Below are 13,472 nucleotides of genomic sequence, written 5' to 3' on the forward strand. Positions count from 1 at the left end.
TGTTTGCTAGATGTTTAAGATTGTATTGTGGTCACTGACTTCACCGTAGCTAATGAATTATACTTCGATTTTACTCAGATTTGCAACTTGTGTTTAATACTTACAGTATTTTGCTTTTTGTTTTTGTTTGTTTTGTTTAACAGTCTTGAGACCATCGGTCACGATATTTACATATTTCTCTGAATTTCTGAGATCAGATTTAAGTTGAGCTGGAAGTGGCCCTGGGAAATGCAGTCCTCATCCCTAACATTGGTGAAGCATCTCTTGTTTTTAGTGCAAAATCCTCTTGAAGACATCTGGTTTCCTGTTTCTTTTCCAGCCGTTTCCCAGCTTAGTATCTTGTGGTCAAGTTCTCAAGGCCAGTAGTGCAAGTAGAGACTGGAAGATTAGCAACTTACAGGTCTGGAAATCACTCTAGGAAAGTCTGTCTGTCCCTGCCTTGTTTGCATTGTGTGCCAGCCTTGGCGTAAATAAAGGTGATGTATAGCTGGCACTTGGCTGATACCATTAGGGTACTGTCACATGCACAACTGCTCTCAGACATCGAGCAGTGTAGCTGCTTGATTTCTGGATGTAGAGGCTTGTAGTGTTGCAGCTCTGAGCGTCACTTCAGACTTCTCAGTCCTATTGACTCTACTGTTTTCCTTATGAAATGATTTCTGATCGTTAACCTGCTGATATGTTGCTTTTGGATAGGTAAACATCCTGCTTTCCACATACTTGAGAATTCTGACTTATTTTAATGAAAGTGGGTGGTTATCCTCAACAACTATTTTATGATGTTATCTGGCTTTTACTGTCTGTTTTGGGGCTAGAGGAAACTGAACAAGTGGTTGACTAGAAGGGACAGCATAGTGCTAGCACCTTCCTGGGACTGTGTGAAAGTGTACACTGAAGTAGCACTCCATTTTTGAGTTGCTTTCAAATGCCTTCCTTGTTGCCTGGAATGAGTCAGGAGAGCAGCCATACGCTTGTGAGACCAACATATCATGGGATGCACAAAAAGCACACAAGAAAGAGCAACATTCTTGGAGATAAAAAAGAATCCTGCCCTGGCACTGGAGCAGAACAGCCCGAAAAAACAGCCAGATCAGATAACTGTCTTGAAACAGATTGCTTTTTCTCTAATACCATGCTCTTTCTTTAGGCTTGTCATTCATGCTCAAAGTTTTCATCAAAACCGTGTCAATCATTGTGTCTCACTTCTAGAATCAAGGATTAGTGGTGTGGTTTTTTTTTTCTTTTTCATGGAATATAGCAGTTCTTTGCAATTTACTTCTCCTTTGGGTAGCAGCAGTTTCTGCCTTTGTATATAAGGAGAATGAACTCTGAAAGAAATTGGTCACCTAGAAATAAAATATATCAGTGGCCTTAAGGGCATAATACAGTTGCATTTGCCCAGTAAATTTGGAAAGAATTCAAGGCAGTCCATTAAGTTTTTTTGTTGTGGGTTTTTTTTGTTTTTCTTTCCATTTAGGATACCACATTTACTGCAATGAATGATATTACAGAAATCTTGGAATTGTTTTCACTTTCAATTCATGTTAGATGTGTATGAGTAGGCAAATTAGTATGGCATTCAGTTGAACTTTCTAAAGGTTTTCACAGAATCGTGGAACAGCTGAAGCTGGCAAGACCTCTAGGTCCATCTGGTATGAATCCTCCTTAAGCAGGGACACCCAGAGCAGGGTGCCCAGGCTCATGTCCGAGCAGCTTTTGGAGAAGGGTGAAATCCTGCATTCCCTTTAGGCAGCTTATGCTAGTGCTCAGACACCTTCACAGAGAAATAAAGTGTTTCCTGATGTTCCAACAGACACTTCTGTATTTTTGTTTGTGCTCATTGCTTCTTGTTCTTTCGCTGGGCACTGCTAAAAAGAGCCAAGCTCCATCCTGCATAAAATCATCCCAAGCCTTTTCTTCTTTAGATTAAACAGTCTCAGTTTTGGGCCTACCTAAACACAGCACTCCAGGTGTGGCCCCTCACCAGAAGGGAAGAATTACCTCCCATGACCTGCTGACAAGAATTTGCCTAATGCAGCACAGGATACCATTAGCTTTCTTTTTGTCAAGGGTATGCTGCCGGTTCTTGTTCAAGTTGGTGTCCACCAGCACATTTTCTACAGGCTGTCAAGGTCCCTCTGGTTGGCAGCACGACCCTCTGGTGAGGGTGCAAACATTCTGAGGTTTCACTCAATCATCCAGACCTTTAGTGAAGGTGCTGAACAGATCTGGACCTGGTATGAACTTCTGGGGAATGCAGCCTGCAGTCAGACTTTGTGTTGACCATCACACTCTTGGCCAAGTAAGTCTTCTGTTTGGTATATCAGTGCTGACTGCTCTTAATCACCTTCTCCTTCATGTTTTTGGAAATTGATTAGAATTGATTAGCTGCTCTTCCACCTTGCCAGGGATCGACCAGCTGGTAGTTCTGTGGGTTGTCCTTCTTGCCTCTGTTGAAGATGAATGTGACAGTTGCTTTCCTAGTTTTTCTAGTTCCCTAGCACCTATCCCAGTTGCAGTGATGATTCAGAGACTTTCAGGAACCTTGAATTCTCATCACAAGTTGGTTAGATACAACCAAAAGCAATGCCATTGTATAAGTGTGTCTGGGCTTTAAGTATGGAATTAAATGACACGAGTCCTTTTGATAGAATCTGAGATGTCACTGAATCTCTGGCAAACCCTCCCTAACTAGAAGCTCTCCAGTGTATAGGCTATAAGCTCAGTAGAATATTCTAACAAAATTCCATTGTAGTATTTCTGTTATTGGTTTATTCTTTAAAGCATAATGTATGCCATTAAGGAAATGCACATAATGGTTTCTGTGCATCTATACATGCACACGCATACGTGAAAATACGTAAAATACATACATAAAATTATATAAAAATAAATATTTGTGTCCTGTGTTTTCCCTGCTTGGAGAAAGACTCTGTTACATTAGTCTTCCTCAACCTTTATACTTCCAAAGGAAGAAGCACAACTGTCTACGTTACATTTATGTCAGATATTACTGTACAGGGAGGGCTGTTGGGAATATTCTGTTATCACTTATGATGTTGTATGTGTGCTTAGATCACAAGCTGATGATACATCCATAATGCTATGTGCTGCTTACCCATTCTATCCAAGCACACATACTTTACGCACATCAAATATACCTTTGAAGTTGTGGCCATTAGTGTTAAGTCTGTCTTAAAATACTGAGTCCTGATTTTAAAAATATGTTAAAAACATCTGCAGCATTTGGACCACGTTTATAAGGTTATTTTTAATTCCAAAGAAAATGAGAAATGTTTCTTTTATCCTGTTCTCACAGATACAGCACATGTCACTTGGATTCTGTGTCCATCATACTTACACAGCCAGCTTTGAGTGAGCATAATGGAAGGACAGGCAGCAATCTAGGATGACAGGAATTCAAGAAGACAGTTAAAATTAAAGGTTTGGGTTTCTGACAGGCATCTTCTAAATCTTGCTGAAGTAATGTAAGATGTTACCGCCAACTCTTACTTACTCTCACTTTACTCCAGCCAGGGACTGGAATTTTCCCTAGCAGCAGAAAACTGGGTACTGCATAGTGACTCAGTAGTAAGTTCCTAAGCTTTCTGTGGTGATGAAGTACCGTACAAGAGAAACGGCAGAAAAATAAGCAGGAGTTTGCTTCTGCTGCTCTGGCAGTGGTGGTAGGCTGGATTGAATGGCTATGAGTAAGGCTGTCAGAAACCACTGAAACACAATTGATGAGAGGGGCTTGTAGTGGTGTCTTGGAAACACTCATCTCTTAAAGTTTCATTTTTTTCCCTCATTTCAGGCAACAAAACCACAGCCCATGTGTTGGTTTTTTTTTGGTTTTTTTTTTTTAATGCTTTTGTTATTCTAATATTTTTCAATTGTACATGAAGTTTTGTTGGTTTTTATCTTGTTACATATATAGTGCATAAAAACAGTGTTGAGTACCACTTTGGTTTAACAGAGGAAAGGGTTTATTAGACTTGCTTATTTACAGATGGATGTTTTTCTAAGGAAAATTAAGGCTTCTTTTGTTTCCATAGCCGTTGTGTATATTGCTTTAATGAATGTGTAACCGACTGATGCAGAACTTCTATTCACTCCTTTTACTAGTACATTTGATTGTAGAAGGCTTTGTGGGAGATCTTCTTGATTTTTGTTACAAATGCATTGCTGAAAATCTTGTATTGCATTAGTGCAAAACAGAACTGTGTGTTGTTTTATTATTATTCTTGAGATTGTCTTGCAATCTGACATTCTTACCTCGCATATTCTTATGTTATTTGTAGCATGTGAACTTCAGGCTCTTTTTGTTTCACACTTGCTCATTTAGCTCAACAGATTCTACTTTTTTAAGAGTAAAATCTTGTGTTTGGGACATTTTTAAATGTAGAAGGGATAATTTGTGTTATCATTTGTAACTTTGTGATAGATGGCATTAATCTTTCAGGTAAAAATTACAGAAAATTATCTGAGTGCTCTGTGTCTGTATACATATTTACCTGTATAGACTTGTCTTGGGAATAACTTAAAAGTACTTGTATCAAATAAGAGCAACAGGCTGGACAGTTGGGTGAGGAGGAACCTGATGAGATTCACCAAGGGCACGCGCAGAGTCCTGCACCTGGGTAGTAATGTCTGCATGCATCAGTACAGCTTACGGGCTGACCTGCTAGAAAGGAGTTCTGCAAAGAAGGACCTGTGCATCCTGGTGGACAAGAGGTTGGCCATGAACAAGCAGTGTGCCCTTGTGGTTTAAGCATTTTATTTCCTCAGTAGAAAGGCAGAATGTAAGTGTGTATTTAAAAATTGCACGTGTGCTAAAGTACTTTGCTATTTCTGGTCTTGGTTGTTTCTTTATTATAATTAGGTTTAGGCAATGACTTGTTATTCCTTTTCTTTCCTTGAATTCTAATACTCACTAATGTTCTGAGTGACCACAAGAACTCAGGTTTTCTTCCCTGATGGCATGCTGCCTAAATCAGTGTGCACAGAAGGAAAAGGGAAGAAGGCTAACAGATATCCCACAGGTTATGAATTCATAGAGTGACTAAGGTTGGAAGAGGCCGCTGTGATCATCTACTCCAGCTTTCAACCCATTCCCGCTATGCCCACTAAGCCATGTTCCTCATTGCCACAACTACATGGTTCTTGAACGTTTCCAGGGATGGTGACTCTATGGCTTCCCTGCACAGCCTGTTCCAATGCATTATCACTCACTGAGAAGAAGTTTTTCCTGGCATCCAACCAATTCTTAATGTGCTTGTTTTGTTGTTCTTTCTTGAACATGTGTTATGATGGAGAAGATGTTTAACGTATGGTAGTTAAGAAAGTAAAATAGGAAACAAACAAACAAAAAAATCTAAATGTACTTGTTAATTATTTGGCCTTTGCTAAAGAAAACAGTGAAACTCCCATTCATTGTTTTAAGATTAATTGCTTGCTCGTGGTATATTAATTTTGTTTCTGAACGTGGATTTGAATCAGTGTTGTAATTAAAATAAGGATGAGTTTGGACAATGGATTTATATTCTCTATTAAAATTAGTTTTCATTAATCATAAGGAACTAATATATGTTCAGACTAAATCTGCATTTTCTATCTAAGAAGTGAATATCCTTCAGATTTTTAAGATAATCTGGGATTCTACTTCATTGTTGTTGCTCAACAACTTTTGAGAAGAAAACATTTGCAAAGGTTACAGTTCCGTGGAGAGATAATTTTTATTATGTAATGATGGAAGTGGGGAAAAAAAATGTATCTCAAAACTATTGAGGCTTTTTATTTGAAAACAAACAAGGCTTGGTGTGACTGAAGTAACATTAGTGTGCTGAGAATCTACTGCTTTTTGTTTCTAGTTGTCCAGCTAATGTAAACTGTATTCATATAGTTTAAGAACCATGATTTGTTTATGGTTATGTAAGAATTAAAGCAGCTTAAAACTTTGGAGTGTGAGTAATAAGGAAATAGATTTCTGTAATTCCAAGCCCCACTGAAGTTTCAGTCGTAGCTTTTGGTCTCTCATTTGTATGACACCTTGTAAGGAGTGAAAACAAGCATGACCGAGTTCTGTTCAGTTGAGTGTGCTAAAATGTGAATGGTAGAACAGGAACTCAAAAGTACAAAAGTGGCCTAAAGACTCTCATTTTCAACTAGATACAGAGAACAGACAGCGATTGAATATGCCATTCATTGACTCAAGTGCTGTTGGATATTTTTTTTGTTTTCCTTTATAGAAGTCCTGTTTAACATTTTTGCTATGTATTGACTGTGTAATTGTATTTTTGTAGCGTGTGGAGTATAGCATTTCAGTTGCTAGGACAGCTGAAGAGCTAATGTCAAAATAAATCTTTACACGTCTTAAACCCTTTTTCTTTAAGGACCACTACTCCTGGAGAGACTAAACTTCTGGCTTCTGAAGTCTATGACATCCTGCAGTCTTCCAACATGTCAGACATGGACAATGTGAATGAAATGAATTATCGTCGACGGAAAGCACAGTTTTTCCTTGGCAGCACAAATAAACGTGCTAAGACAGTGGTTTTACATATAGATGGCCTTGATGATTCGGTAAGGAAACCCTCTGCGCTTCTGTAAATAAGGCGTACTGTACTGAGATGTGTTCTGCACACATAGGTAACGTGGTCGTGCTAGTTGTGCATGTGATAATCATCAGCAGTTTCTTTGAATTATGTTTCATACCACAGGATTGATATAAAATCTTGCATAAATTGAGCATACTCAGAATGTATAAGGACATTTTTAAGGCAAGTTTCCTTTTTTAACTTCTGTAAAAACTATTTTGATCCTGCTTTTCCTTTCTTTTCTTTTTCAAGAAAGAATAGAATAAACAAGGTACCTTTGGCAGTTTCACTCAGTATCTTGTGCTTGTAGCAGTCTTAAAAAAGGAGAAGTTTACTTATGTGTAAGAGATCAAAATAGCTTTTTTAATTTGCCTTAATTTGGAAACAATGGTTTTTTGGGTTGGTTTTGCTACATCTTTTCATTGACTGTGAGATCTTTTCTACTGTAGTGACCAGAATGGCATTTGAGTTAATGAGGTCTCACTGAGTCTTTATATAATGTCAGAATTACTTCTACGGATTTATCTACCGTACCCCTGTAGATAACACCCCAGGGCCATGTTTGCCTTTTTACGGCTGCCAAACAGCATGTAGACTGTTTAAGCATGTTATCCACAAGTGCCCTCCGGACTCTGTATCTTTGGTTTTGTACCCATTTTAAATGATCAAACCTGATCCTTTGCTTTGTTGCTTTACGTTTTGCCAAGTAAGCGTGTCCACAAGCCCAGTTTATCAACAGCAACGCCCGCCGTACTGTTTTCGTAAGATCGTAGTTAATTGCTTTAGAAATAACATGCTGTTCTAGCTCACTTTATGCAGAGTAAATATTTTTTACAGTTTTGTCTGTCCACCCCTTGCTCTGCCTATAAAGGCAGCTCTTTGTCAAGACTGTTGTTTTTTTGTACTCTGAAGTGTTTGTGACCTGTTTTGTTATTTTTTTGGTTGGGTTTTTTCTTTTCTTTTTTTTTTTTTTTTGGTTTATTTATTCATAGGTCTTTCCAAGAAAGAAATTTCATCCTCTTTGACTGTGAGTTTAGTTGTGCTTACTGTAGTCCAATTCTATCTTAAAAACATTTTTTATGTGTACTTTGATAAATGCAACCTGAGCATAAAACCTGGAGCTTTACGTTTCAGATGTTGAGACAGAGGTATTTGCTGTTACTCTGAAAAAGTGTATGAGATTTAGATATTCAGATCCAGAGAGCAAAACTGCAGGGTTCTGTTGTTGCCTGGAGCACACCAGCATGCTTTCTTAGCTCATTGTTGAAGAAAAGAACAATCTGACTGCGTGCTTGCTGGCGATATGCAGTGTAAATAGCTCTGTATTTCATCAGTTGATTAAAGAAATCTAGTGATGCTCCAGATTCCCATCCAACACTTAAACATCCCTGTAGTGCTGTTAAAAATGTTGGAATAAGGTGGGGACTTGGAAAATGGTGAAAGATGTGAACAATAAAAGCAGCTTAGTTTCATTTAACAGTTTATACCCACCTTAACCAGCGAAGAATGTTATCTGAGACACAGGAGTGTCAGGCAGCATAGTGAATAAATGCAGGGCAGTAAATACTGTGTTCTCAATTTACCACTGGGTTTTTCAGTTATTTGGATTAGAGACAAAAAGCCGCTGTTAGGAAAGGTGACAAGTCCTAACGTTACTGTGTATTTCGAAACTTCAAATAGTAAGTATTGATTACTGCAGCAAGAGAGGGGAAGGGTCAGTTGTTATTTAGTGTGCGGCAGGATGTTTTTGTTTTAAGGTCTAATTACCAAATTAGATTGTAAGCTTGAAGATTAAACAAAAGAATAAAGAAGCAGTTGTTCAGGAATTTGATGGGCTTTGAGCCTCATTGTTATAGTTAGGCATACTTTGCAAAAGACGGTTGTGCATTAAAGCTGGAGGATACCAAACTTCCAGCTTGTTCAGGGCTCTGAATGGATGTTGGTAAGGGTTATCCTTAAGATGTTTATTCAAGAGAATGGAGTACCTGATCACTGAAAACCTTGTTCTGAATTAAACTGAGGTGCCTAAGGTAACTTAGCTTGGGATCTCAAACTAAAAAGTCAAGTTCTATTACAGCATTGCCATACAACTATTAGTTATTTAGGCCAAGAAGCTGCAAATGAGTTGCTTCTTGTGTCTAAAAGTAGCTTAGACATTCACTCATGGAAGGCAGCCATGATCTTTGCATCAGATACTTCTTGTATATAATAAATGCAGCGTATCTGGCGATGTTAATTTTAATTGTGAAAAATGTCAATTGTTTCAGTGCATAAACTTACACAAATGAATAGTTTCATTGCGTATGTTAAACTACTGACAACAAACTGTTTCAGTCAGTTCTTGGAAAGTTTAAAATAAGTTTATTAACCTTTTCTGCATGAAACTGTCCCAGGTTCTGACCAGTAGGTATTTGGGAACTAACATTAATATGCTTTGAAACAACTTATCATTTAAAACACCACCAAAACTTGGACTAAAAATTAAATGCATCATTACATTGAACTTTGTAATACAGTGAGTTTATTTCTGATACAGTGCATCGTTAAGTTTTTTGCCTTCTGTGTTAGCAGTCTCTCCAAATATATTTTGCTGCGTTTTGTTACAACCGTCTTGTCATGCAAATACTAAAAAGGAGAGAAAAATGGAACATTCTAAGATAATATAGAACAGATGCAACTAGTACAGATCGATGTAATGCTACAGCACAGTAGGTGATGTCACTTGCTTTAAACATAACCTCCCTAGGGTTATCAACCAAATATTTTCCCTTTTGAAATAACGCTATGTAGTGATGTCCATGAGCTGCCACAGACAAAGCAACTGCAAGATACAACAGCTGCTCTGATGCTTTCAGTCAGTATGGATGCAAGGTGTCTGATAAATAGCAACTTAAACACTAACTACTCATCAATGAGCACTTCAGTCAATCAGAACTTAACCAGAGGGGACTGTTTAGCTGATCATACGGAGAAAAACATTCTTTGCTTTTCAGCATTTTTCTCTAATTATTTACAGTTGATTCCATCCTTCTTTGATTTCTAAAGTGTAAGCAGTTTCTTTTTTTTTTTCCCTTTCTTTCTGTCTTTCTTTTTTGTGGCAAGAGAGTCTAATATTTGTGCGCATAAATATAAGTCTTTTCTATGTTATGTAATTGCTGTTGAATAACTACCTGCCTTCAGATGTACAGAAATTCCTTAGCAATTGCTAACTTTTACACGGCGTATTATGTAAATGCTTCATATGTGGGCCTCTTTTTCTTTCTAGTCTCGAAGAAATCTTTGTGAAGAAGCTTTGCTGAAAATTAAAGGTGTTATTAGTTTTACTTTTCAAATGGCTGTTCAGAGATGTGTGGTCCGAATTCGCTCAGACTTAAAAGCGGAGGTAAGTGCTCAGTAATTCTCCAGATCCTCCTGTATTTTTGTTATGATTATTTTTCTTTTCACTTTGTTATTTATCCTCATGTTGTTGCATTTTTGTTCTTGATTATTTTTCTTTGTGCTTGTTCTAGGCTTTGGCAACAGCGATAGCATCAACCAAAGTTATGAAGGCACAGCAAGTTGTAAAAAGTGAAAGTGGTGAGGAGGTAGGATGTGTCTCTCTCTAAATAGATATTTCTTTACTCTTGAAACCTTTTCACTTTGCTTCACTCTGTTTCTAATATAAACACCACTGCTTCCATAACACTGGAAACCACGCAAAATCTTGTAACTGGGACTAATACCCACTTGTAAGGAGAACAAAGAGTATTATATGTCAGGCCACGTATACATAGAACACTTTTGTAGATCTTATCATTGAACTGTTTAGAAAGAGGTCAAAAATACTGTAATTTTATTATATCCTTAATTATGTTTTCTTGATATGAAAGGGATCATATTGAAACTGAAATGTTTTAATTTCATAACTTTAGTAGAAGAGTTATGTCTTTGGAGTCGTGTCTTTCTTCCATGTTAAACCAGAGCTTTTTGTGTATATCTTCTAAGCATGGTAGATTCTAGATGTGTCAATTTCTGTTCTCACTGTATGGGCAGAGGGATTCTCACAGCATCTGTGCCTAATCGTGACCTTCCATTCTTTTCTTTCAAGTTGCAACACTTGACGTGATTTTAATCTCTTATGTTTTATCAGATGCTCGTTCCGTTCCAAGATACTCCAGTGGAAGTAGAACAGAATACAGATCTACCCGAGTATTTACCAGAAGACGAAAGCCCTAGTAAGGAACAGGATAAAGCAGTGTCTCGTGTTGGGTCACATCCAGAAGGTGCAGCAAGCTGGCTTAGCACAGCAGCAAACTTTCTATCCAGATCTTTCTACTGGTGAACTTGTATTTGGTGTTAAAAGACTGTGTGAGCCAACAGGGGGGCCAGTTTTCCATTGGTGTGGTGAACTGCCAAGTGCAATTTGCAATAAATTATCACAAAAATTTTAGATTACGCAAACGTATGCTGCATTTTACATTTTATTGGACATTTGACCTGATAGGACAGGGGTCAAAGGACAGAGGCCTCCAATCAAATTGTTCCTTTATTTGTTTTCCATGTAGATTTTATTGCTTCACTTTTTTAAAAAGAAAATGGGTCCACTATTATATACCAAACGTTTCTGTGTATAGAGCTTTAAGTTTGACTTCACGTAAAACACATGATAGGGAGAATCCGTTCAACTTAAGACTCAGGGCCTCTGTGAATGAAAATTGTAAGGACTAAATGCGTATTACGTAAAATGCCCTTTTCATTTCTGCATCCCTTAGGACTAATTTGATTCAATTTTCTGTATTCTGACTATAGAGAAAAAAAAATATATATCTGCCTCTATTTTTACCTTCATTTTTGCCAACCCTTTTCACACAATGAGCATGATGCTCTCTTTTTGCTACTAAGCTGGCATCACTACATACTTGAAATTTATAACCATTTTATGTGTATTGCTTATTTTTTCTTCTTTTCATTCTGAATTTAACCATTGGAGTGCTCGAGATTAAGGAATAAGGGATTGAGTAAACACAAGAATGTGTACATACATTGTACAGTAAATAAACTAGAACATATTTGTAATGATGGATGTGACTGGCTCATGTATATAAATAATAAATACCACTGACTGCTTTTCAGGCTAGTTGGGAAGACTGTAGCAAAAAAGCTGTGGTCTGAGGTAGTGACAGCCTATTGCAGCTCTGTCTGAAGAGGGATGGAGGCTGTATTTGGTTGAGAAATGGTGTTCCCTGTTAGGAAATACTTAATGGTAACTGAAACTTAATGAACTTGAAGAATAAAGCAGGATTGAATGAATTGAATGCCTCTTTTGCCACAGTGCCACTCATAAATTTAGACTTTAATAACCCTTTTTATTTTTTTTTTTACCTAACAGACACGACATGTAAGTTCTCTCCTCGTGTCTTCATGAGGTTCCCATAGAAGTACATCAGCTTGGACAGGCTTAAAAATGTGCAAACAATGGGCTTTACCTTGTTATTTACAGACAGTATAGGTTTAAAGATGTCTTCTTAGTAATTTATGTGACCAGAAATGATAATAAAAGCAAAACTTTTGTAGATAGACTAATATAGATCTGAGCTGTTAGTACTCACTGTGTGCCTGAGGGGATTCAACAATACACAGTGCTTGAAAACTGCAGTGCCACAGCTTTGTTGCACTAGAGAAGTACAGCTGAGAACTTTAAATAATAATATAAACCTCATTATCCAATGCTTTTTTTTGGTGGTAATGTATTTGCTATAATGTTAACTTCCTTTGTTTTGTTTTGTTTTTTTTTGTTTTTTGTTTTTTTTAACCACTTTGGAGACTCAGAGATAAAGTTTAATGCATTAAAGTTATTCCCCTGTGCCTGTGCACAAGGAATAAAGGAAATTCACAGGCTGCTATAATACTACAGAATGGATGGTAATGTAAAATAATAACGCAGATTAGAGTTCACCCACCCAAGTTATCGGATAGGACAAAAACAAGAGCTTGTTGGCAGACTAGGTGTCTCATGTTTTTTAATATAACTAGTTTATTTTTGATTCAGGTTTACACGCACAGATTGAAAATACAGGCTTTTCAGAGCATGTATTGCTTTAAATATGTAATATTACTCATATTGCTGTCTAGAATGTTACAGTACCAAATGTGTTTAAAAAGTCCTCTGTTCTATAGCCATGAATGCAGAGTTTGTTTTTCTGCATTAACATCTGTTTGCATTTGCATTGCTGCACATCTATTTACTAAAAGACTACACCCTTTGGATATTAATGGTTCGATACCAGTAGGTATTAAGTTTGTTTGTGCATTCGGTCTGTAGGTGTGCTTTTATGACAGTATTGCAGCTCTTGTAGAACAGTTTAAGGCATCTGTAAAAGTTTTTGAAATATATTGTAAAATAATAAAGGATAATATAACTAAAAATCTGACTGCTGTTGGCTTCTTAAAGGTTGTGACATTCAAGTTTTTTGTGGTACTAAAAGGACATTGTTATCTTATTTAATGGTGCAATGCAAGTTAACAGTCTTAGACCTTTGCTGCATATCACAATGAGTTTTTTTGTATGTTTAGAGTGTACGTTAGTTTCAAACAAAGCTTTTGTAAAGAGTAGGTAAGTAGAAACCACTTAAGGATACTGTCTCTAATTCATTCTTAAGCTATCTTATTTTAGAACATTAGTTTTCAATGACTTGATGGTATCTGGTGTGTATTTCGTTAGGGAAAATAAGCAACCTTCACTGTGGTAGTTGGTCCTGAAAAGCTTTTTGTTGATGATTTTATGCTTGTACTTTTTCAGAGGTCACATGAAAGGTAAGAAAGCACTTTGACTTAAAAAGATGCAAAACAAGTAAATATAAAATAGAGGCTTCCAGAAGGAATTTGAACTGGGAGACA

General features: G+C 37.1%; 1 protein-coding gene across 3 annotated transcripts in view; it reads left to right on the forward strand.

Annotated features, from left to right (window-relative positions):
• The window catches only part of ARMC1 (armadillo repeat containing 1), a 28,699-nt gene extending 15,698 nt beyond the window's left edge, over positions 1–13,001 (forward strand). For 2 of the 3 annotated variants that reach the window (XM_085539506.1, XM_015855687.2), the window contains 4 exons: positions 6,393–6,582; positions 9,862–9,978; positions 10,106–10,180; positions 10,726–13,001. In XM_085539506.1, the coding sequence (XP_085395632.1) occupies positions 6,393–6,582; positions 9,862–9,978; positions 10,106–10,180; positions 10,726–10,917 (574 nt within the window). In that variant the 3' untranslated portion in view covers positions 10,918–13,001. Of the gene's footprint in view, positions 1–4,781; positions 4,803–6,392; positions 6,583–9,861; positions 9,979–10,105; positions 10,181–10,725 lie in introns of those variants that run through there. The other variant, XM_085539507.1, reaches the window with a different exon arrangement.
• Positions 13,002–13,472: the final 471 nt, after the last annotated feature.

This window comes from Coturnix japonica, chromosome 2 (genome assembly GCF_054131305.1).
Source record: "Coturnix japonica strain WE chromosome 2, WE-NBRP24, whole genome shotgun sequence".
NCBI lineage: Eukaryota > Metazoa > Chordata > Aves > Galliformes > Phasianidae > Coturnix > Coturnix japonica.